The sequence below is a fragment of the Xyrauchen texanus genome, chromosome 41 (genome assembly GCF_025860055.1).
Source record: "Xyrauchen texanus isolate HMW12.3.18 chromosome 41, RBS_HiC_50CHRs, whole genome shotgun sequence".
NCBI classification, from domain to species: domain Eukaryota; kingdom Metazoa; phylum Chordata; class Actinopteri; order Cypriniformes; family Catostomidae; genus Xyrauchen; species Xyrauchen texanus.
In genome coordinates, this window is record NC_068316.1 from 10,111,640 (window position 1) to 10,138,822 (window position 27,183).

Genomic DNA, 27,183 nt, shown 5'->3' on the forward strand with positions numbered 1-27,183 from the left:
ATCGCTTCACTGAAGTGAAGAGGGAGAAATCATCTCTCTATTATCAACAAATATGCTTGGGATCAAGCAATACATTTTAGTTGAGCTGACATAGACATTTTACTATAGATTCAGTATGTAGTCATTGTAAATTGCACTGTGAGGCTGACAAAGGTGTGTTAAAGCTTACATATTTGTGTTTAAGCTAAAAGGGGTCAAGGTCATACTTCCTACAGAAATTTTAGACTGTCAAATATAACATGATTAAATGCCTTTATCGTGATGGGAATTTATTGATGGCAAAGCAGATTTTAATGGAACAGCACTCAGAGACTGTGCAGAGTACATGTCTGTGTGGGTTCCCTCACAGTCACGACAGCCACAAGTAACATGAAGTAGACTTATTTCTAAGCTTTATTGTCTCTGATACTGTGTTCCTAAATGGAGCCTTTAAGACCTATATATATTGATTTACTTGCACTTAGGCTTAAATTTGCCTGATATTTAGAAAGCCTCAGTGTTTAAAACCCTTCCTGTTTCATAAATCACCCTTGCCCATCAGTCTCTGCCAGTACTTTTAGATATTTAGAGTGCTTTGATAAATAAGATATCCCTGCCAGAACTATATGATATTTGAGCAGAAAATCAATCAAGCACATAATGCCAGGGGTTCTTATCTCACTTTATGCAAAAGCAGCTGTTCAAATAGCTGTTATTTTATCTGCCTTATAATTAACTTTATTAATATTGGTTTATAATGCATAGTTATTCGTGATATAGAATTTAAATATGATTTGACTATTCTTCTTTTTATATATATATATAATTTCACCATGAAACATGACAATGACATTGGCTCTCATAACTTTGTGTCGCCCCCTATTGGTTCTCAAAGGATATACAGCACTAAATCTGAATCTCTTCAATTACTACAGGTTTGATGTTTTGGTTCTCGCAGGACATCTCGTTGGTCTTTTTCTAGGCTTTACAACAATCACTGTGGGCTCAGTGCAATGGAATCAAGGGAAAGACTAGGTACTTATTTTCACTTATAAATCCACCATCAATCATCATATAAATAGTTCACAAATTTGTATAAAAAGAAAGATGTTTCTTTATCAGTGTAAAAATATAACTATATTTCTAAGTTTTTTTAATGACATAATACAGAAGTAATTGCATGAAAGTTGAATGCATTGGCTTTATGACTAGTCATTGGGCATAGACTATAATCATAGTGTTAAAAGGAATAAAAAGTTAAGCTCAATCAACAACATGTTGATTACCATAAAAAAAAAAACTAAAATAATTTCAATTTGTCCCTCCTTTATTAAAAAAGGGCAATAATCTGGGTTACAGTGAGGCACTTACAATGGAAGTGAATGGGACTTATCTGTAAATATAATGCAGTAATACCCACTGTTTCAAAAGTATAGCCACTAGATGTGATTTTGATGTAATAAAATCACTTACTTTTCTGTGTAGTTCTATCCAATTTTACAATTTTGTTGCCATGACCACTTAACAGCATAAACCCCAAAACTATTGTAAAAATGACAATTTAAATAACTTTACAGCTCATTTAATACACACGTTTTAACAGTGCTTTAATAAAGTTATAACTTCTGATAAGCATGCAAAAATCAACCCCAATCTCTTCCATTGTAAGTGCCTCACTTACATATTCTTGCTGTCGAACTTGTATTGAACCTGTAACTGGCTACAAATGAATGATTCTCCAAATTCTGTTGCAAGCGTGCGCTCCAAGCGAAGCATTAAAGTTCCTTTCCTCACAGTTACTTGTGTGAGCTTGATGTGTGTGTGTTAGTGCGTGCGGGTAGGGGAATGTGGGTGTCGCTCTCGTCGCTGTGTAGAATAATTATATTGAGACAAGAGAGTCATTTTCTGACTGGTGGCTGCAGAGAAGACTCAACAACTCAAGGTTTGTAGGACTGCTGTGCTCTGTAATAGGGGTCCCGTGAACGGATTTCATCTGGGTTTTCGACAGGTTGGACTAGTGCACGAGCACAATGTGGATACAGTGTATCCAAACATGATATGATGTCTCCAGATCTGCAATCCTGAACTCTTAAGTGGACCTATGATGCTCTGTCTATGGAGAGAAGGCAAGGGTGCAAGCCACCAAAGAAGCACCAAGAACTCTCGATTTGTTGTTGTCTGAGAAATGATAACAAATGAACGACTCAGAAAGGAACATGGTTGAAAGTACCAGTAAATTTCTGTTGATCGTCGTCGGATCAGTGTTCTTCATGCTGATTTTGTATCAGTACGTGGCGCCCGGAGTGATCAACTTCGGCTCCCCGCACGGGTACCTTCTGGGCGAGGAGGACATGACCATTTTCCCCACTCCGGATCCCCACTATGTGAAAAAGTACTACTTCCCAATCAAAGACCTAGAACGCAATATAGATTTTGAAATAAAGGGAGAAGACGTGATTGTGTTTCTCCACATCCAGAAGACCGGCGGGACCACATTTGGGAGACATCTGGTCCAAAATGTTCGTCTGGAGCTGCCGTGTGATTGTAGACCGGGGCAAAAGAAGTGTACTTGTTACCGTCCAAACCGAAAGGAGACCTGGCTGTTCTCGCGCTTCTCCACAGGCTGGAGTTGCGGGTTGCACGCAGACTGGACGGAGCTCACCAACTGCGTACCGGGAGTTCTCAACAAAAAAGAGAGCAGATCGAAAAAAATGAGGTGAGTTTTGTGGCACTTTTTTTGTTTGGCGCCGTTACATTGATAGCGCCTCCAGCCGTGATCTCTGTAAATCACAAGGTTTTCAAAACATTCAATGACGAGAGGGGTTTAAACACCCATGGAGCTCCGATGCTGCAAAACAGAAAATCTCAAACGTTTGCTTCAACGTTGGCCATGTTATGATTGCACTGCCGTCGTTTCTTGGAAAATTGTCCCTGGTAAACCCCTAGTCGTGAGTGAACAATACAAACTTCGTATAGTATCCATTCTCGCGCATTTCAAGTTGTTTTGTTATTGTTACTCGAGAGGAGTTTGCTTGAGCAATTTTACGTAGATTTTTTTCACTATGCTGCGTTCCACGGAAGTTGTGATGAAACAATCCCCAAAATTAGCGATGTTCTTGTAGTATAAAGATCGGTGAACGCTAATTAAAATTACTAATCGGTTTTTAGTTAGACACGTTTATCCAAATTAACTTTCAGTACACGTAATACGGGACAAGCTCCCATTGATCGACCTGAGGTAAAGTGGCTTGGGGGCTAATTAGGACTAACACGTTATTGCCTTTAATAAGTTAGGAATTCAACAAATTGAACACACCGCAGGTGTCTCGAGACGAGTTTAAGTTCTTTTTGACGCTCCTGCGCAGGACGCCGAAAAAACAGCAAGATGAAACGTCCGAAGACATCCTTCTAGGCCAGTGGTTCTCAACCAGGGGGTCGGGACCCACTAGGGGGCCTCAGTACACTTCCAGGGTGTCTCACGAGCTCTTAAAATTATTTAAAACATGATAGATTATTACAGTTTATGTATAATTATTATAATCCAACTTCCTGAAAATGCTAACAATTGTATAACTCCATTCAACAGCTTGTTTTTATGAAGAATATACAGTTCGAGACATTTCTGGAATCAAACGTTTTAAGGAAATATATTCTAATATATTATATATATTAGAATATTATATTATGGTCTTGGAGTCTAAAAGGTTGAGAACCACTGTTCTAGAGCATAAAAAATGAGATAACACAAGTTTTAGATGGTATGTGCAAAAAGAGGCCCAGGAAATGGGACTGACAAGAATTGATATCAGTACTACAGTAGCAATTCCAATAACTCCTCCTTGGTCAAGGCCGTAACCAGGATTTTTCAAATACCGAGGTCAAAAATAACGTGTGTGTGTGTGTGTGTGTGTGTGTGTGTGTGTGTGTGTGTGTGTGTGTTTTCCTGTATCTGGGTGTGAACTGTTGAAATATAACCTATAGGTAGTTGTGGCTTCTTGTGCAACCTTTGAAATGGTGTAGATCCATTTGTAGTGTACACTACATTATATTATATAGTATACTATATTAGTGTGTATGCATCCCCTGAAATGGACTTGTGTTCTCACCACTAACTGTTATTGATAGAAAAATATTTCCATTATCAGTTCAGTTGACTCAACTGTTGATACAACACCTGTACTGCAATGTATACATACAATACATAAAATAATAAAGAATACCTTTAGCTTTCAGTAATTCAGTCTCTCCTTTTATCAAAAGAAGTAACTATTCTTCTGTGGCCAGAAGCATCCCACCTTTGCAGGACTCTTTTGGGATAACGCAACGTAGTGTCTCGCACAGCTCACATAAACTTCAATTTGAAGTTCAATTTGAAGTTTATGTGGGAGTTTGTGTGAGCTGTGCGAGACACTGCGTTGTGTTATTTAATTGGTTTAGGAAACACTCCGCTACAGATGACTACTTTCGTTTTGACATGACAGCGGTATCTGCAAGTATGTGTCACGTGACTTTCCGTTGATGCATGAAACGACACTTCAAGAAAAAAATACAGAGGACATGACCTCGGTGTCCTCGATGGTAGTTACGGCCATGTCCTTGGTTATTTCCTATGCCAATGGTTGACTTGCAGCTACTGGAAAAAATGAAAGAAAATGAGGGATTGGTACCTAAGGACGAGATGACTCAACAGTATCTAGATCAGCAGTATTGTAAGGAGATTACAATTTTTACGGATGGATCTGAAGACCCTGATTCCGGTTGTACAGTGGCTTCATTCCCCATTTTAAGACCGGGATTGCTAAAGGACAAGTGACCGTTTATCTGTTTATACACAGAAATGATAGCAATTATGATGGCTCTACAATGGCTGGAGGAAATTCAGCCATTAAATGCAGTAATGTGCACATACTCATATTCTGTAATAGTGAGTTTGTTAAGTGAAGTCAGCACTGAGGCAAGATGTGTTGTATGAGATTCTACAGAGTATGTTTTGAATTCGACAATATATATTAATCGTTCCAATCATGGGTACCAGCACATTTTGGGGTAGAGGGCAATGAGGATGCAGATCATCTGGTCAAGAATACATTAGGTCATATAAATATAAATGTAGCATTAAGTAAAGAAGAAATAAAATGAATGATTAGAGGGGCGGAGATTAAGAAATGGCAGAAGATTTTGGATGGGGAGTTAAGGGGTCGTCACCTATATAGAATTTAAAAAAAACTGGTTTGAATTGGAAGGAAAAACTATGGAAATAGGAAGGAAGACTCAATAATATCTTGACTCCGCATTGGACACACTACTCTTAATGATAAGCTTTTTTATTATTGGTGCACACAAATCTGGTAATTGCAGTACATGTGGTTTACCATAGACTGTAGAACATGTAATATTATACTGTGAAGCATACGAAAGAGAAAGATCACAATCGGTAGAAGAGCTAAGCTTATTGGAAATAGGGAACGTGTCACTTAAAACCATATTGAATAATACCCAAAACAATTTAAAGTTTATAATGAACTTATAAAGTATTTAAAAATAACTGGTCTGATTATTGGTATTTATTTATTTTTTCACACTCCAGTCCAGTAGGTGGCGGAAATTAAGCTGGTTGCCAACTGCCAATAAATGTAAAAGAATAAGTTGTTCTAGAGCATGAAAACAGCACAGACGGCGCAAAAATGTGTTCAGCGTGAATTACCCTTTAATTAATGGCACAATGGTAAATTAATCCCTTGAGCCTACACTGTAAACAAAACAACAACAACAACAAAAAAGAAGAAAGAAATATGTTAAATTACTGTTTAAAATAAATTAAGGAATTTAATGTTAAACATACAATGACCATGTTTCAGGCTTGACAGGATTATTATTTTGATGCCTGTATATTTTACTGTTCACTGCCATTTATATTATAAACTTCACATACTTCCTTCTGGAACTAAAGTAGTCTGCTTTCACTTTCAAAATGTATTGTTAATCACGAAGTAATGACAAAAGGCCACATGATGACTTAAAGTTCATCAAGAGTGGCCCTTTCAGGAGAAATAGCTAATACACTGGTAGTGCACAGTCAAACAAATGTAAATTTCACAGTTAAATGTAAATTTATTCTGTTGTTGAAGAAAATGAAAAAAAAAAAAATACCGTTACATGGTAAAACCATACTTTTTACATAAAATACAGGTACTGTCTGGTTTACCTTAAAAATTAGGTAAACCAATGAAAGTTTTTTACTGTAACACTTTTGCATTCTATTACTGTTAAAATGACTGACATTTTGCAGTGTATCTATATGAAAAATAACCATAATTTCCATGACAATACCATAATTGCTACAGTTATTTTGACTGAAACATCACAATGAATTAATATGGAAGTTCATTTAAACAGTGTAAGAAGCTTTCAAAGTTTTTCTCTTTTTAATTTATTTTTAATGACAGTAGTGGCTTACAGAGTTACCAGTTTTATTGTGGTCACAATCATTTTGTTTTTGGGTAATCTTTGTAACGGATGGTCTGCTACAACCTTTCCATTTGTAGCTGAGAGTTTTAAGTCTTAAAGCTAGGGTGTGCAATCTTTTCAGAAATTTTGTTACACTAGTTGAAAGTTCACATCCTGATAGCAATCAATAATATAATTGGTCTAAATGTAATAAATCTTCTGTGGAAGGGACAGGACTAAAAAATTGTTGTGCTAATCATTTCATTCTGTCGAATGTAATGATGGGATGTCCTTCCTGTCTGTCAATCTATATTTGCATACTGCTGCGCAACTTGTTCACACAGACAATCACACGTCATCAGCGCGGGTTCCTTGACGCTGTGCAGAGCGAGCGTGAGAATTACGTTCGTTATTATTGTAATGTCTAACCTGTGTATATGTGGTAATCTGAAACCGTTACGATCGACTCCACCAACACGTCTCTCCTCCTGGCGCTTAGACTCTGCTCTGTGTGTGTGTGTGTGTGTGTGTGATAGAGGAGGCGTGGCTTTGGAGACATCTCTGAAGTGAGGGCAGGCTCTATGCTTTCAAAGCTAGCTTGCTAACAGCTAGCCTCTCTGGATTAATTAACACATACTAGATTTATTAACTCCTACTTTCCCCCAACATCCCATTTCTGGACGTTGAACCCAAAAATCAAGTGGCTCAGCCTGTAATGTTTTAGTAGTTTTATTATCTGCTTAAAAATGAAATATTTTATTAGAGATAGACTGATATATCGGTTTAAATGATTAGTCAGTGACTATAGTTGCCGATAGTACAATAACTAGAAAACCAAAGCTATTTCATATTATTTTCATAAGGAAGCTCTCCAGTTGTGTAACCAGATAGCTAGTCAGACACACAATGGGCTGTGTTTTAGCACGTCTTCCAGGAGAGCTGAAATAACAAGCTTATTTCTTAGAATCTTACCATCCTGGACAACTTAAATGCTTCTTTCATGACTTCTCCGTGCATTTGGGAATCACTTGCCCTTAATGTGATAATGGACATGGTGACACATGTTTCAGAGCATCTGTTAAAGTGAAAAGAGAAAGAAAAAGACATCTTAGAACTTGTTTTACCTTTCACTTTCCCAGGTGGTTTTCATGGGATTCTTTGGTTGGGTGTTTTGGGGAATGACTCAGCATTCCAGTGTATTTTTAGCTAATAGCCTTCTAACCTCTTCAGCCTTTAAACTTTTTTGTTGATTATGGGATAAAATTGCACTTTACAGTAAAGACCTTTTACTGGTTTTGTGAAAACTGCTTGATCCACAGGTATTTGTGGAAGATCACAACCATCAGAGCTGAACAGGCACATTCTGTCTACGGTAGACTAGGCTGATGAAAATTGGGAATTTCATGGATGGTTATGTTCAATCACTGAGAGAGAGGGTTTAAAAGCTGGCCCGTATAGCATAATAGGTTCCCCGCTGGCTGAGTGCATCACACATGCCTTGACGCACAGTCCTAAGTGACTCGCACTACCAGGAGAGCCATCAGACATTACTAGCTGATCTCAACGGCCCCACGCCATGAGCCACAGCTTCACTTAAATATGTAGAGCACAATTCACACTACCCTGCTGTTGATGTCTTTTCAAGATGGAATTGACATGTGTTCAGTGAATACAAAGTGCTTTATGGTACACAAACAATTCACAGGGTAGAATTCCAGAGTTAATGTGACCTTGTGGTGACATTAGTAAAGTTTAAAGTATGCCTGATTATTTTTTTGGTTTGTCTTTTTCTTTAAGTAAAATCTCTTGTAAAGATTTACTGAAACACTTTCTATGATAATTGGGTTTTGGAATTATCGGTTTGTAGTTTTTATTCCTCAGTGTTCCTTTGTGGCTGGCATAGATTCTAGGATTCTACTATTAGAACACTTGGTTCTACAGTATAACAGCAGCCTCTAGAGGTGAAATAAAAACAATCACTGACACTTCATTGCCATTTGCTATATATCAATTTGTCATAATTGACAAAATTCTTCCATATTGTTATCCTCATTTCAATTCAAATCTATATTGAAGGGAGGGCATGCAAAGAAAATTGTGACTATATAGAAAAGTGAAGAGTCAGTATATGCATTGTTCCACAAACATTATATCTGGTAAATAATAATAAACCTTATACCTCACTAGACCTCTTCTGGTGAAATAGGCCACATATATACAAAACTTTTAATCTGCTGAATATATAGGCTATAAAAAGCCAAATTAGTTGAATAGCCTATGTAAAGTTGATGTAAGCTTTTTTTTTTTTTTTTCATGGAAAGCTATGCCAAAAAAATTATACAAAAATTAATACTCTCTGAAAGATATTAATGAAAAAGTGTTGTAAGATATCTCACCTGTCTCAGTGACTCTGTGTACTAGACTCTTTAAATAGCAAATAAATTGTGTACACTAGATGCTTTCGACCTGTCAATAATTTTGTATGTTCTCATAATATTGTAGTTGCGAATTGAGGCTTACTGCCATTTGTAAGCCATGATGTTCAAGATAGTTGTCTGTTGAGGGCGCTATTTTGCTGCTGATGTTTTAGGCAACAGTTTCTGCACGATGTCGGTCTCAATAAAGCTAATTTGTTCACTTTGGAGTGCGTGGTTTTGGAAAGATGGTGCATGGCTAATTCAACGGTTCAGACTCATGGAAGTAGAATGGCTGAAATCGCTTACAGCACCTTTAACTATAGAGTATGGCTGGGCGATATATCGAATATTAACGATAAAATCGAGATATGGGGCGGACTTGGAAGAGAAATCGGCAATATCGTTAATATCAAATTGGCCAATATCATTAATATCGGAATGATTTTAATGTGCTTTAATTTGGCCATTACATTTCATAAAGAACGTATCAGTAGACATATTTCCCGATCCTTCGGGGCTGCACAACTAAAATAACAAAAATGGCGAGTTGGTCATATGTGATTATTAATCCACAAAAGGCTGTGATTTAAGGACATAAACAGTCTGTGTGATTCAGAACAAACCGGTGATGCGCTTATCTGAGTGCATCAGCATGGGGTTGCTCTCAGATCAGTTCTCGTGCATAGCGAAATCAAAGAAAATAGCATATCGTGATTTAGAGCAAAGGAACGCGATTAAGACAAGATCAAACACACCTAAATTATGAATTATGAACTTTATGAATTTTCTAATGATGTGACTCATGACTATTCTATCTGTATGATGTTTTAACCTACTCCCATTAGGATTATTGTGATCACATTTCATAAGTTATACAATGGAACTGCCACAGATGAGCGCTGTAATGAGCATGTGTGAATGAGTCCAGTGTTGCCAACTATTTTCAATGGAAAGTAGCTAAAGCCTGCTCGAAAAGTAGCTAAATGTCGCCAGATGACGTCATGCGTCATTAGCATATTAATGACGTCATCGCGTCTTATTTGCATTCTGCCTAATTTGTCGGTACTGTAGCCTACTTCAGTTTATAATAACGGTTATCTCCCCTAAACCGTGCTCATACTGTTTTTATATAAGTATATAGCCGAAAAACGGTCAAATTAAATGTTTTGAATTAAAACAGAGAAGGCAGCTGATATGTGATCACTGATTGGTTCCTGCTAACACAGCGTGCACATGCGCAGCTCATTCATGTCTATGTCCGCTGGCGTGCAGTCAACGGAATGTGCTGCTCCTCTCAGCCGCTCACTGAACAGAGCAGACGCAGCGGGGAAGTAAGACCTCACGCTTGCAGTACTGGCGATATTTGGAATTTGGAAAGTTGCTAAGGTTGTCCAAAAAGTCGCTAGATTTGTCGCTAGTCGCTTTTTTGAAAAAATGTCGCTAAAGGGGTCTGAAAAGTCGCTAAAAATAGCGACAAAGTCGCTAAGTTGGCAACAATGAATGAGTCATGCATGTCCACAATACACACACACACACACACACACACACACAACACACAAACCTCTGATGCAACGCAGCATAAATATTACACCATGTATACAGAGATTAGGGTTTGCATTGGATTTTTTGTTGTTTAATATTCATTACATGCTGTTAATTAATCAACTTATTTTTATTTAATGCATTTACATCTGTTTGAAGTTTGTTTTTCTCTCACTGTGAGCAATTCAACAGGATTGCCATAAAATCTCATATAAATGAGCGCATACAAGGAGTACCGTAAATACTCATGTAAATGGGCACCATACAAATTATGGAAGTGTCTTGTCATTTAGTTCTCAGCATATATTCTCAGATTTCTCATATATTCAAATCCGCTTAAATCTTTAATATAGACACATTTCTGTTTCAAGTTACATCTTGCAAACTTTAAATAGCAGCAGTTAAGAGTTTCTAAGATTTTAAAGCAGTGGATCTCAACTTTCTTTCTTTTTTTTTGGTGAATGCTTCCCGCCTTCATTCCCTTACCCCAGCCACAGTGAGAAGTGAGACTAAACCTTGCGTTTCTTAAATTTAAGCAGATGGAGGGCTATATTTGGGGCCTATAATATGAAAATGCAAATACAGAAACCAATAATAAAAGTGGGATTGTTATATTTCAAAAATAAGTGAAAAGACCAATACTATTGCATACTGAGTCCCACTGAAATGCTCATTCTACATTACAACATTGATTTTTGTTGTTAATTTATCAACAACAGTAAGGTTATCTTTACATTTATAAAAAGTAAAAAGTTAACAGCTAATTTATGTGAATAAATTATTCTAACAGTGTGACTGAACAGTGTGAGGAAGGATGGATCTTTACTACCATGGTTTGATGTAACATGTTTTCTATAAAAACAAATTATAGCATTTTTATAATTACAAACGGTAACCTACTCTAAACAAATGTAAAAACAATAAATACAAAATATAAACATTTAAAAGTTGTAACCAAAATTTATTATATTACCCCTAATGTAGCCCATGACAAATTTAATACTTTTACATTTATGCGTTTGGCAGACGCTTTTATCCAAAGCGACTTACAGTGCACTTATTACAGGGACAATCCCCCTGGAGCAACCTGGAGTTAAGTGCCTTGCTCAAGGGCCCAACAGTGGCATCTTGGTGGTGCTGGGGCTTGAATCCCCAACCTTCTGGTCAGTAACCCTGAGCCTCAACCACTGAGCCACCACTGCCCATTAGAGCTGAAGTAGTGATATGATAATGTGTATTATGAATCTATTTCTGCCTATAGTACAGTTAGTGTTACTATAGTAAATTCAAGGGTGGTCATGTAGAATAATGTATGTGCCGAATTCAAATGGTTTCCACATCTCGCACCTTGCTTCTCACTGGTTCTTGCTGCTCTGCAATAATCAAAGGTGCTTGTTTAAAGCAGAAATTTGGTACCGAACGACATGATTTTTCAATACTCGATTGTTTAGAGGCAATTCGGTTGGTGCCTAAATGTATCAAACTCGATACCCAGCCCTACGCACACCACCAAGACAATAAGACGATATATGCCCATACCAACAGACAAACAAGATGAGAGAATGCATAGCAACGGCAAACAAAGCGATGCCATGCATTCTCAGACTAAATGAAACCTGAGTTTACATTGCAAGGCAAACACCATGAGATACACACAATGGGTGACAAAAAGAAGACAGAACACCTGTGCGAGAGTTCGGTCACACACAAACCAGAAACAAAGTGAACAAACCTCAGCACAACGTGAAGACAGCTCGTGACCTGGGCATGCAAAGTGAGCGCAATGCGCATCCATGGTCACGAGAGACAGACATAGATCACTGACATTAGTGCATGCCACCAAGATGACAAGCGAAATGCACTCACGCCAATACAAGACAAGACATGGAGCATGAGCGTCCGGATCCCGACATCAACGAAACCAAACCAGACAGGAAATCAGGACCCATAATCCAGACATGAAACAAGACAGACCGAAGAGCGCACTGCAGGGAATACACTGAAACAATGCGCTCACACAAAGACAGACAACGAAACACAAGACAGACATGGGACGATTATGCCATGGTCTTGTAAAACAAAAATCCTGAATGACAGAGTGACAGGACCATGACACAGCTGCTATGAAACTACATCACAGTGCATGGATGATGTTTGTGCTTGTCATGGAACTACTATACATTGTATGTTGTACAAGTATGTTGTTTTGTGGTTTGACAGCTTGAATGAAATTCCTATTCAAGGCTCCTATATACAGACTCATCAATGTCACTTTGTTAATTCTTGAGGAAAAAAAACCTTTGTAACTTTGGACTGCCATCTGCTGGGCCATATTAACTATGTTTGTGATACTGGTGCTTTTCCTACCTGCGACCTGGCTTCAGTAAATGTTATATCACCCTCTTGTGGTCTCCCAATGCTATTACACCACACTGTTAAACTGAAGGCCTATTGAATAATTTGGAAAGCATAAAATTTAGGCTTCTAATTTTATTATATTGATGCCTCAAAAATATATAGATACAATTACAAGTCGATCAATAATCAATATATTGATATTTTATGACATCCTATTGCTCAGGTGTTCTGAATGTTGTTGTTTTTTTTTAAGCACATTGCTGTCTGGTTAGTAGGTGGTTGCCTACTGGCCCAAATAAAATTAAAATAAAAAACTCTCCCAAGCCTATATTGTATTCTTGTCCCTAGATATAGCTCAGGTCTCTCCTACAATATAAGTCTATAGGATTATTTTTAAATTTTTAAATAGGCTTTACCATTTGTGTTATCCTTCATGTCTGAAGTGCAAACAGCGCAGTATTAGTTACATGCTGAAGCTAATACTTTGGGTCAGGGGTTTTGAAAAATACCCGACACAGCCTTCGCAAGCAGCACTAATAATTGTGTTTCTGGTTCTCAAGAAGACTCCATATTTTGCCCTATGCTTAACCCATCACCCACACACACTGTTAGTTTTTACCTAAGTACACAGCCATTGACCGCTTTAAGCTGAATCTGTCTGTAACTCCTGGCAACAGACTGTTTTCATCATCTGCATGCTATGAGAATCGCGTATCTTAATGATTATGCAGGAAATAGCAGTTAAAAGGTCATGGTAGAATCCATACATTTTTATCATTATCAAACCTCTCCTTCAATAATTACTGATTATGTTGCATTTATTAATCTATGAGTTGTTGTAGTACCACACCTCTCTACTTCCTAAACTAATGTGCAGTCACCATGAAGATTTAGTGAAATGCTGCTGGTCACAGATCTTGATCAGGCAGAATGGTGACATACATTTTAGAAAGTGCTGCTTTTGTGCCAAAAATGGGTTTCCAGCTCCACTGGGAACTGTTCTGGGATATGTCTTGGTAAAGCCTGTCTCTGGCTTGAAATGTTATAAGAAGATTTATTCTGGACATCAATGCAGACTTTTTTCATCACAGCTATTATGAAACTAGATCACAAGGCTTGGGTGTTGTGGGTGGTTTCCAGGAAACTTCTATGTGTTCTGAGTGATTTTATTGCATTGCTATGGGGTTGCTATGGTGTTGCTAATATGTTGCTGCTTACTGGCCCAGTCAAAATATCCCACCCCCAAGCCACTATGATATTCTGGTCCCTAGATATGTTACGGTTCCCTCATTCTGTGTAAATATGGGATATTTTTTCACCTGTTTTATGTTCTGCCAGATGCAAAATCATAAGTCTGATTGCTTTGCAAAGTAATAGCACACCTCTTCTGATTTGAGATTTCATTGATGTCCAAAGCACAAATTATTTAAGACATTTTTGTTGAAATCCATAACCCTGAGTACATGAGCAATAGTGTGCAGCCTTGGTTCATTATGAATTGCTTTGATGTAAATGTTTAGCCCACTAGAGTGCAATTCCTATTTTTGAAATATTTTCTGTGACTTTTCACCAACATACAGCCATTAAATTAGCTTTCAGTTCAGGATGTTCTGCATGATTAATGCACTTTGTGTATTAAAAAAGAGGAACACAGAGCAATGGGGCCGAGGGGTCAGGCGTACCCCTAGGATCAGGAGTTATAAATAGTCTCTCTATGGGTGAATCCTCTTCCCCACACTCATGTAATCTTGAAGAAGGTCCATGGTTGGTAATAATTGCAGTGCTGCTTGCAGGATGTGATTTACTGTGAGCCAGAGAGACAGGATAGCAGCCTGTGAGGGAACAGGCCAGCGGTAAGCCACTAACTACCTGTCCACTGAGACAAATGAGGACCAAAATTCTTCAAGACTTTCCCCTGCTCTTATTTTCTCGTCATGCTCCTTGCCTTCCCCATTGTATCTACTCCCCTTGCTTTTCTCTCACTTTATGGCTTTTCTCTCCCTGTCTTTCTCTGTCAGCATAAAGTGTGTTAGTTTATGCATTCCTGGCACTGTGGGATGTGCAGCAGGGTGATCCCATTAGTTTACATGTGATATTTTTACATTGACATTTCTGTGCATTTTGATAGACACTGAAATGTGTAATGTCAAAGTATTGACACAAAGGTTTTAGTACAACTCCTCCAACAGAGTCAATGGAAAAACTTTGTCAGAGAAAGACAATTTATTTATCAATAAAATCCAGATGGGACTAATTAAACTAATTTGCATTCTTTGCATTAAATTAAGTCGCTACATTAAATGTGATGTCTCTAAAGTTGTTCATACATAAAAGGGTTTACATTTTAGATGCTTTCAATACTTTTATATACATAACTATGTTTCAGTAGCTGTCTAAATGAATGAAAATGTAGCTTTATATACACTTTAAATGCTATTAATGATATTAAATGTATATCTCAATAATTATGTATTTGCTCTGAATTGCCTAAGGGTTTTTTTTTATTTTAATTTTATTTTTTTTTATTAGAAGAACCATAATTTCAACCAAATATCCATTGTAGGCAAGTTGATCCAAATGTTTAATGCATGAATTAAAAACCTAGTTAAAAATCTTGTTTAACTTGTGACAGATCCAAAGGTTAGGAATTGTACATATCTTTACTTTCACAGTGCACGAGAACAGCTCTGAGAGTGCTGAAAACAGCATATCACGAGCCCCGAAAGTGCACACAGAACATTGCGTAACCCATTCACACTTTTGTTTAATAATCACCTATAACCATCTAGTGATTTTGATGTTATTTTTATTAACTATGCAACCCTGAAAGATCATGAAATTAATCTAATGATGAGCTCTTTGGGAAATCATTGCGACTCTCACAGTATTGCTTAATTTTACATCGGCAGCAAAATCATTGTGATTATATTGTTAACATTCCTAATTTCCTAATTCCCCATTCAGCCTGATGAAACCATTTTCTTTCTTTTGATGTAAAACTGCACACTTATCACCTACCTGCTTGCTTAGTAAACTGATGCCGCATGCTGTAATACAGCTCTTTAGAGCCTTGAAAAGTGTGTACACTGTAGGGAAAACTACACTAACTGCAACTACCTGGCATGTAAGTGTAATATCAATGGCTGGACCCCTTCAAGGCATGAATTTCCTGATGCAGGCATGAAGCTGGATGTGCTCTGGTGACCTGTAGAGGCGGTGAGACACAGGATGTTCGTAGTTTAATTGAATCAGATGTTGTCAGGCTGTGAAGGCTCACAGTTCAGTGAGAGCCTTTCAGATGCACTTTGGAGGTAATTGGAGGACATTTCTCTTCAACCTTACTTGTTCTTTCAGGGAATTATCTTTAGAAATGCTTTCAGGGATTTATATTAAGAAAGGCTTTATCAATGTAACACTGATAATATTCGAATATCACACAGATGTGACACTTTCAGGCCCACCACTTTTTTGGCACAAGGAACAGCATATGCCTCATGTTCTCTGAAGCCTAGTCTCACATAGCCAGACTGCTGACTTTCAGCATAAATCTGGTACACATTGCATCTTATTATGGCCAAGAACCACCCATTAACCAGACAGGAAGGGGGCATCTAAGCCACAAGCAAAGTGACCAACCAGTCTGTTTTTAATGTAACCTATAGAGGTGAGTAAATACAAAATTGTAGGTAGCCTAACCTTACAAACAAAGCAAACCATTGTATGCTCTTGTATACTTGCTAGTAAGAGTCTCAAACTAAACTCTAAATATCTTGCAAATATTCAAAGATGCAAACTTTGGCAAATCCAGTTATGAAATCTTCCTCTGAAGCACTCATAGTACCTTTCCACCGAAATTGCGATGGTTCTTGTGCCAAGCCTGTGCTCCGCTGGTTCACGGCCGGGGAAATCTGAAGTGTATTGTAAATCGGCCAGGCTTTTCCACTTACTTGAGAGCCGAACGGTGGCATAACGGGTTACTGTCTACATGGTAGTTCCACGTGACTGCCTCAAACATAAACAAACATGGTGCATCAGTGTGTTTGTATACTGCTTTTACTCTTGTTTTTGAGGACAAATTTAAACATGCGGATTAATGCAATCCATCGTTATTACATTACTTATCAAGATAGTCAGAGACGACGTCTATGTTAAAGATGACAGGTAATGTAATTACATTATATTGTATGATCTCTGGCTTAACTTTCTAAATTCTTTAATCTGTTACAATAGATTCATTATTAACATTGGTGTTGCAGATGGTTGTATGGGGATCTTCAGGATTACCATATCGCAAGAAGAGCACTCATTTCGTTGTGTTACCTGAAAACTTTTGATGTGATGTCTGATATTTTGTGGGTTTTTTATTGTTGTTATAGAGATGCAGACGGTAGCTACTGTTGTTTGGAAAAACTTTACCTTTATGATGAAACATTATACCGCCCTCCACCCCCTGACTGGGGGACCAGCAAGCTTTTGGGGCCAGTTTTTCAGCCCCAGAATGTCCTTTTCTGCGGTGGGAATGCGTGGAACAGTTCGAGAATTTGCACCGGCCCAGGAACCCTAACATGTATGCACTACCTTCTAAAAACTTTTTCCATGCAGTCTGAAAAAAAATCAATCTGTGATCTTCTGGAAATTGTTTAAAGAAACTGAAATAGTTTAAACTTTGAGTGTCACATTAGAGCAACGCATGACCAGAGTGGAGCGTGGTAGCAGGGAGTACGCTGAAGCTGACGCTTCACTCCATAGAGTTTAATGAATTGTAGCAACACTAACGCAAGCCTTGTTGAGAGCCTTAACACTACAATTGTTGTTAAAGCCTCCATTTTTTTGGGGTGAAAAAGATCTGTGAGACAATACCAGCAGAGCTAGCCATGGCACATACAGTGTAAGTGTACACTTACTAGTGATTGACCGATATGGCTTTTTTAATGGCCGATGCCAATATCCAGAGGGCAGGGTGGCCGATAGGCTGATACAATGCTGATGTATCACACAATTTAATATAGTTAATAACAAACATAAAATTGCAAAAAAAATAATTACTCTTATTTAGCACTATATTTACTCTATTTCACACTAAACGTAGATAGGAGATTCTTCTGATTTATGATTTAGTAATTTATTTGCTCAGAAAAATTGTTAATAAATTAGGAGGATGGAAATAACAGTACACACAGTATTCCAGCAACCATGGATGGCATGTCCCCATTAGCAATTGCATTTTCTCCAAAAATTCAGAATCCAATTGTACATTCAGTGCATAGTGAATAAGACATTTACTCATAGCACACGTGAAGTGCTTTTACTTTGAAGATGCACTCACACACTCGTGCAGATCCAGCACGAGCAGCAATCTCCTGAGAGTTTAAACGGCCTGAATCGCCTGCTTGGATTGTCACAGACTGACCGTCATGAGTCAGATGAATTTTTGATCCTGATCCTAAACTTTTTTTTATTCTGGTTGATGGAATACGTGTTTAAAAGTTCCAGAAAGAGGAAGGGAGCGGGAAGCAGGGTGGCTTCCAGGTAAGTCTAGTTTTAATGGTCTCTCAGTTTCACAAACACAGTCTTTTGGGCTTTTCAGCTTAACAAACACGGCATTACCTCTTCAACTTCACAAATATCAATGGTAAGATTTCATTAGGCACGCACAAACACAACGTCACTGGACTCTCTGTCTCTGTCTCTCCGGCGTTCTTGGGAGCCTTTTCAAGCCCTTCTCCATCGTCACTGTAATGAGACATAGGTGTTAAGCATCAGTACTCGGCAGGTGATGGCCCTTACTTCTTCCTCTCTCCCCAATGACAGACACACGACCACCTCCCACTACACAGTGTGCTTCAGAGGAAGATATTAGATGAGCGCTTGGCGAGAATAAAATGGCGGGAATTTTCGTGAGGTTTGTGAACGACTTCTTTTTTTTGACGAGTTCTGCATGTTTGCAGACAATATATAATATAAGATTTATTGATTATTTTCCTTTTATCATTAGAAAAGCTACAGGGAACCGTTGAGTAGAGACTGTTAGAATACGTGTTTCAGAGAAACATTTATGAGCATTCCACAGAATGCTGGATCTGCTCAAGTTGTGTGAGGTTGGTTTATTACATCTGTTTAAATTAGATATGCACATATTTGCAGATGGTATATGATAATAGTTTTATTGATATTTGCCTTTTTATCATTAGACAAGACAGTTAAAAGTTACAGGGAACTGTTGAGGAGAGAGAGAGGGAGAATGAAACAGGTGAGGACTGTTTAAATGACACAGTGTTACACTCGTGCCTATTATTGTAGTAACACGATGGCACGTAACAATAAATTAATCGTGACTGGTCGTTTGCATTTCTTAGTCGCTACACATGCAAGCAGGCAATTCTCAGCGCCCTCAAGAAACAAATCGTCCACAGGGGAAAATATATCAGCCGATGCCAATAATTAAAAAAATCTGAATATTGGCCGATGTATTGGCAACGGCGATATATCAGTCAACCACTTATACTTACATGTTTGTTAACTACAGTAGCATAGATTTTCATAGTTGCTGATTGCTCCATGTACAGTATTTGAGATGTAAATTTTGTCATCAGCGAGGCCTGACTGTGTGCGGCCCAAATTTTCTTGACCTGCGGACATGGCCCTCGCCTGTGAGCATCATCAGCGCAAGTACCGGCCAATTGCTGGGTTTCCATTCAAAATGTTTAGCAAATTTTAAGCACATTTTAAAAATGTTTACTTTAGAAAATATTAATTGTTGCACGTTTCCATCCACTATGTAATGCACGTTATCATGAGGGAGCAGCTGAATGACCTCTCCCTGCTTTGAGGACAGTTTTATTTGAAAGATTGGAGCAAGTATCTAATTTTATTAAATGCATCCACAAGCTCTATGTTTAAAGAATTGTGTACAAAGGTCAGACCTTTCAGTGGTGCTAGTCACATCAAGCAATCGCACACTCATAACACATGCATGAATGGCCAAAACACGCCATTGTTTTGCAAATAAACCGTTTCCATCATCTTAGTGCACATTTTAACTAATGTGAAACTCTAGAAAATCCACCTCCTCCTAGCACATTAAATTAAGCGAATTTAGAAAGTTTATTTGCATTTCAAGCATTTCCATTCAGTGGGTTTACATCCAACTATTGTTATGTGCATTTTGAAGTTGTGCATAAGAAATCCTGAATGGAAATGCTTGATATGCGAATAAACATTCTAAATTCACTTAAAATGAGTTTCACATTAGAAAACAAAATCTTAAAAGTGTTCTTTGAAAGGCAATGTGGTCAGTCTGGCGCAATCTAAACCAGAACGCAAAAAAAAGAACTATACCCGGACCTCAAGTCTTTGGTGCTCAGGTGCTTGTAGGCAGCTCAGTATTAAGGTCAGTTGGTCACTGGATGTACCTTGAACCTTGAGATGCTTGCAGTGTTTGTGGCCACACATTGCATGATGGCATAGTGCACAGCCACGTCCCTATGAGCCGGGACAGCCTTAGTGTGTTAATCCAATCAGATCAGCTGGGGATTAGAGGGAGTTTTCTCCAAAGAAGACCATAGCGTTATGCTAATCTCTTTAGCGATGTGTGCTGGGGCCAAAGCTTCTCTCTCTAATGAGAGGTTCTGTATAGAGTTAGTTCCTGTGTTTATTCAGTGTTATTACATACAAAAGAGAATACATGATGATGTGACATGTTTTGGGACAGCAGTTTTCACAGAAAGGGTTTAATCAGATCTCAGCTTGTAACAAACTTGAAAGTCCTTTCTTAAAAGTGAAATTAATGTCCATACCAAACAAAGCATCACTTATATTTCCAGACTAAATCTCATTCAGCATGAAAGTTGAAATTGATGCTTACATATGCGTTGCACATTTAATGGTAAAAATTCCTGCTTGAATGCTCTCTGTATTGCCTCAATGATTATATGACTGATCTCCACATCATTTTCCAGGACTCAGTGCTGTATGAAATTGAATTCAGTGAAAGCAAAGACCGCAAGCTGGGGATTTAGGACAGCTAATTATTTTATTTAACTAAAGAGAAACATTTTATCAATTCCTCCCTTTTGGGAAAAGCAGGACTAAACCTAAGGAAACTTACACTGACCTTGCCTCACAGGAATAACACAAAGTTAAAGAAAGCTCATTGGTCGATATGGGGCTATATGCAATTACCTCGGATATCAGATATGGAAATGGCGAGATGCGATAAACCTAAGATTGATGTGTCAAATTGTTTTTAAGTAGGTCTATAGCCAGAAACTAATGACACATCAAATATGCATGTATCCTGTTCTTCCTGGGTGAAATGGATTGATGAATGGATAGATAAAATAAAACAAAATAGGTTTGTCACAATATCAGTGAAATAGTAAATCAGCAGTTCTCAATACCAAGTTTAATAGAACAGAAAAACCATTTAACTGTTTACACTCACCTTCTGTGGCTTTGCCTTGACCAGTAGTCTGAATTATTTTAACATGCTAGTACATGTTAAATCATGACAGTCTTATTTTTTTGCCACGAAATTTGATTTCCGAGGCCTCCTTTAAGTTTAGAAAATGGATGAAATTATTTCTCGAGAAAGAGCTATATAAGGTGTCTGTGGTGAATGACATCTCACTTAGCACATCTCCAGATCTATACTGGTCCACACAGGAAATGGGCCGTTCTGCACTAGATTGATTCTACACAAGGGCAAATTACAAGGTAATGAGGGGTCAACAGGTGGCATGCTTTAATTACGGCTTGATTGTCTCGAGTGAATCTGAAGGACATCTACGGATTATTGTGTCCCTTCTGTGTGTGTGTGTGTTTGTGTATATGTGTCTGGATTTTTCAAGCACCAGCTGGTCATTGTCTCACTTTCTCCTGTATTTTTAGGCAAATCCAAATCTGGAAGCCTTTCTCAAGGTGGTCTGATAATAACTTGGGGACCTATTATGTCAATGACAAGCAATCTGTCCAATTGGACAATCTGTCTTTCTCAAAGGGTGCAAGCAGACTGGAGAGGTCTAGATCATTAAAATAGTCTTATTAAAAAGGGTGACAAACAAAAGCAGTTTGCATGGGAATGGTGACAGAATCAAAGCTGTGATCAAATGGTGTGTCCCAGTAGGATTTCATTATTGAATTGTCAAGCTAATGTCAACATATGCATGCACACTTAGTGGTGTGGCTTTTTTGTGTGTGTGTGTGTGTTTGTTTTTTAGACAATGTTGGATATAATTGGTGGGACTGGATAGCACAGGTTGTCTTAGCCACATCTAGGGCCACACGGAATCTGCTCACTAATTGTTGGGGTGTATCTGCAGAATGCTTTGACATATGTTTAAATGCTTTAAAAAGAGCCGAGAGAAATACACTCTATTGGTATTTGAAAGCATGACCCAATTGCCATCTGTCCTGTATTAGATAGGAAGTCCCATATTTTGGCCGCAATGTAGATGTCCCGTAGGGGATGCCTGTTGTCCTGTATTTAGTGCAGAGACAGCTAAATGCTTAAGGGGGACCCGTTCTGTATTGAAACACTCAAAATGCTCAATTCTGTATTTGCATGTTATAATGTCAGCAAACCTAAGTGCATAATACACTTTAATGACAGCAAATGAGATGTACACACATTTGCTCAAATGCAATGACCAATACATTTACATAATATTCTGTCAGTAGATCTTAAAATATGACACAAGGGAGAGCTAACACTGTAAATCAGTTGGTTATTGGACGAAAAACTCTGGCACTCTTCCTTCTATTGTTTCAGTAAAGGGACAAAGGAATATGTCTTAAGGAATATTTCACCTTAAAATGAAAATTCTGTCATCATTCACTCATATCCTAAAGGTGATGTTCTGTAGGAGGCAGAGTGTTGGCCTTCGTCAACATTCACTTTCATTGCATCTTTTTCCCATACAACGTAAGTGAATGTTGACTGAGGCCAACATTCTGCCTTGCATCTCATTTTATGTTTCATGGAGTAAAGAAAGTGTGAGATCTAGTGAAGGTGTATTATCCCTTTACGGTGGCAAAAGTATGTGAAGGAATCTGGATATAAGGAAAATAGTTGGAGAATAAGGACAAACAAGGTTATTTCAAAGTTCCCGAATGGTTTCTATAGAGCTGCATAGTTGGCTCTGATACACTGGATTCACTCCTCTGCAGACATACACCTCCCACTGCCTCTAATATGCTCAGCCCGTCAACATGCGTACAGTAATTCCAGGCTCCCTCCGGCTGCTTTCTGGCTTTACTGCAAGTCCTGGACACATATCCTGCAATCCTGCAGTGGACTGATTCCTTTTGCATAGCGTAAATCTCCCCACACTGCTGCTAATGCCCTGAGCACTAAGCTTGGAAAGACAGCTCTTCATCAGCCCAGCCGCGGGGCTTCCAAACCACCCCGTGACACAGCTGATCCTCTGCACAAACCACATCTGTTATCCCAAAGTGTAAGATGTTAAATGAAGAAAGGAAAGGCTGAGCATGTGGAAATTGATCATTTGGCATGAGTGTAAAATGTTTGCTGTTTTTAATTTTTTCCCTGTGGTTGCTGAGCAGATGTCTTCACCCAGCGAGAATTAGGTTTTGTGAAATTTGGGCTGGCATTGTAATATTACACATCTGGATGCAGTTGTCTGATATGCTGTGCTGATGAATAGGGATTTAAACCAGCAAATTGTTTTGTATTTTCGTTGTTGGTACTCAGCATGGGATGCTCCTTAAAGGGAAAGTTCACCCAAAAATGACAATAATGTCATAATTTACTTAGCTCCATGTTGTCCAAAGCTGTCTGACTTTCTTTCCTCCATGGACCACAAAAAGAGAAGTAAGGCAGTATATTAGTCTCAGTCGCCATTAACTTGCATTTTTTCCATATAATAATAGTGGAACAAGATTGAAGAGGTAAGCAAATAATGACAGAACTTAATTTTTTGTTGGACAATCCCTATAAACTCATATTTTTGAGAGGAGGGATTGGGGTCTGGTATGCAAACCACATTGTGGAGTTTCCCACCCTCCTGATCTTGAAACATAAGCCAAGTCAGAGAGAGAGGGAGGGAGGGAGGGGAAACCAATGTATGCATAACTGGATATATTATTACCCATTTATGGACCTATTTATACCTCTGTTGGCCCTGCAGTACACTGAGGGGAAGTGAGGTCACATATGTTGAGATTGCTGCAGGCTGGTTTGCATTCTACTGTGCATGTTTTATTAATACCATGATGGAGGTCTTCAGAGTTTAGAGCTCCAGCTTGCCTCTAGCAGCTTGGGAGGATGTGGGTGGGAGCAGTTATATGTCTACCTGAACATGGAACAGAAAGGCAATAAGCCATGCTGGGTTTTATTGTAGGGAACTTTGTGGTTTGGATCTAAGGTTTGTTAATCACCAAGTGTTAGGTTTGAGCTATGTAAGCGTGCCTAGGGATTGTTGATGGTGTTGAGATTGAAAGGGAAAGAGAAAAGGGGATAGAGGGGATTGGTGGAGAAAGAGAGAGAGAGGGGTGATAGATAAATCCAGACTTTGATGAAAAGACAGGAGATTTATAGTGACCTCCAAAACTGTCTGTGAAGAGTAATTGTGAGAGAAGATTGATGGTCTGTCGCCTCCCTTCAAAATCACAAAACCTGCAATATCTTTCCATCCATCTAATAATCTAATTTTTGCACTTTCTTTATGACTGCTTTAAATGAACTGTCGACTGAAGCACATACCTTTTCACATCATAGACATACATAAGATTTAATGTATATCTTTCCATCTAAGAATTGTCAACTGGAAATCATTTTTATATGTTCTGCCTTGTTTCACTTGCAGTATTTTTTAAATGAAACACTGACTAAATCATATTCTTTTTCTAGTCAGAAGATTGACATTGCAAATCTTGTTTCCATTGTTCATGAGTGCACATATAATATATGTGAAGGTAGCGCTTTCCCACAACCAAGATCAGTGGGTGTTGGTTGGTGTAATTGTTTTGTTTGAATCGATTCTTTAGTTATGAAGATGTCATTCATAGCTGAATTGTGAAGCATTGCAAATGACTAGTAAGCTCTGAATTCCCAAGCTAATATTTTACTTTTGCAATCTGAGAACTTTATCACATTATGAACCTATTTTAAAAGCAAATTTGTTGATGGAAAAGAAAGCATCATTCACTTTATGGAGGAAGCCTCTCAATAATTTTGGAAACTTTCAACATTTGCTTCCAACATTGCATATATAAATAAGTAAAAAAGAAAGGCTAGCAAATTACAAGCCCGTGGATTGTACAAACCCAGAGAGATGAAGTACTGTGTCTGCTGCTTCATCTTCTACTGTCCTGCATTATTCAGCCATTTTCATTTAAATAACTTTGAACACCAAAACATGGCGCAGGGCCAATGGTCTCAAGAGCAGTTACGGGATTCAGTACTACTTTAATAAAATGCACTTTAATAAAATAAGTGTCATGTCCAACTGGGGATGATATAAGTGTCTTCAGGATGCTGATGTTATGGAACACGAGACAGCCAGTCTCAATGTTTTAGGATTTTCTGTGTGTGTGCTTGTTTAATTTACATGGTTTGACCCTTTATGGGTATATGTGGTTTTTAATATGTCTGGATCTTTATTGCCATTGGGAAAGTGGGAGCTTTTGTGAACTACTCCCTAAATTGACAAGTAGATTGAATTTGGGGAATGGGTGATGAAATACTATTGAAATATTAATTTTTTCACTATGGTTGAGCTGGCGGGTAGGGCCGCCCCCTCCCACATTTCCCAGTACTGCTTCACTTAAAGAGGAACTGTCAGAGATTGTTCACTGCACAGCTATTCGAGAGAGTGAGAGAGTGAGAGAGTGTGAGTTCCCATAAACTGACACATTTCTCATTGGATTAAAGTTCTATTGAAGCTGCTACTTGGAACAAAATTAAAAGAAACAAAAAGAACAAACAGTCCCAATGCAATAACATCAAGTCACTCCAGTCTTGTGATATTAAATGTTCTTTGGTGTTGTCACGTGTTATGTGTGGCTAAAGTTGGGTTAAAGGTGAAATAAATTATGGGAAGTTGTTAGATTTTTATTGAAGAAATTTTGTCGTGAGGAGGCATGTATGACAAGCCCATTAAATGAATTGTTGGAAATGCATATCCATTTCAACAGCATCTACAGACCAGTGCAAACATATTAAGCTCCACCAGTTTGTTGCTGTGAGCTTGTGCAGAGAATGTGTGCAATCATTCCTTTACAAGCAAACAAAGTGCCTCTGAATGTCTGCAAGTTTTTCACTCTGGGCTAAAAGGAAAGTTAAGACACATAACTTGTATATCAATCTTTTTTCTCTCCCACTCCTTTTCGCTTTCAATAAATAACTATAATCGGGAAGTTAAGATACAACTTGTCTATCAATCTTTTTTCTCACTCCTTTTCGGTTTCAATAAATAAATATAATCATTAATTTACTTACAGTTCTGACATGCAGTTTAGTCAGTGTGGACTCCATTTTAAAGTTGTTGAGGAAACCTTGGCTGGGATGGACAGAATTATGGTCTATGGTTTTGTGCCTTGGTGTTGAACATTTAATGTTACAAAACACTGAAAATGTTTCCTTTACACAAATTTCCAGTTGCCAATAAAATTGTTATGTTTTATCGTTCGATTAGCTGATGAAACTTAACTGAAAAGCCACATGCACTTATTCTTAATGATAGTGTAATTTTGGATATATGTTATTGTTTTTATGTAAATAAATCAATAAATGCACATTGCTAGTTTAACATTTTCAGACCTTTGTTCTTCAGACCTTTTTGTTGGACAATAAAAGCTAGCTTTATACTGTACCATGGGACCCGCATTTGTTTTTTGACCATCGAAAATGGGTAAAAATGAATAGTTTACACACAGATCCCTGAGAGCCCCATTTCTGTGGCATTTAACTACATAGGGTTTTAAATATGAAGACACCAATAGAATGTTTGCTCTGAACCAGAAGCTAAAAGGATATTAAGATGTATTTAATACTTCTGGAGTAAAAGGCACTTGGAAAAGCAACACAAAAAAAAAATGTCCCCCATTTTTGGTCTGACAGCATTGGCATATAATGGTACAGCTGATTTAAGTAACAAACAGACCTACTGTTGCAGTTGAAAATAGTCAACCCCCAAAGTCAATCATTTGTGGAGCATACTTTACCCTTATTAACATCAAATAAATGTTTCAGGTAAGTGTTCTCAGGTTTTGTACACCTCTCTATTGGAATCTTTACACATTTTTTATGAGCAAAAGCTTCCAGCTCATTGACATTCTTTGGTTTCTGCACTGCCACAGCTTCCTTGAAATACCAACAAAAATGTTCAATGGGATTTTAATTATGGACTGAAAGGGCCATTCAAGAACATTCCTCAACCCATCCCTGAACCAGATTTTGGACAACTTGGATTTATCCTTG

General features: G+C 38.0%; 1 protein-coding gene across 1 annotated transcript in view; it reads left to right on the plus strand.

The window, feature by feature from the left end:
• Positions 1-1,565: 1,565 nt before the first annotated feature.
• LOC127634428 (heparan-sulfate 6-O-sulfotransferase 1-B-like) overlaps positions 1,566-27,183 on the plus strand; it is a 76,062-nt gene continuing 50,444 nt past the window's right edge. The window contains exon 1 of the mRNA XM_052113982.1: positions 1,566-2,695. Within this exon, the coding sequence (XP_051969942.1) occupies positions 2,175-2,695 (521 nt within the window). The 5' untranslated portion in view covers positions 1,566-2,174. The remainder of the gene's footprint in view (positions 2,696-27,183) is intronic.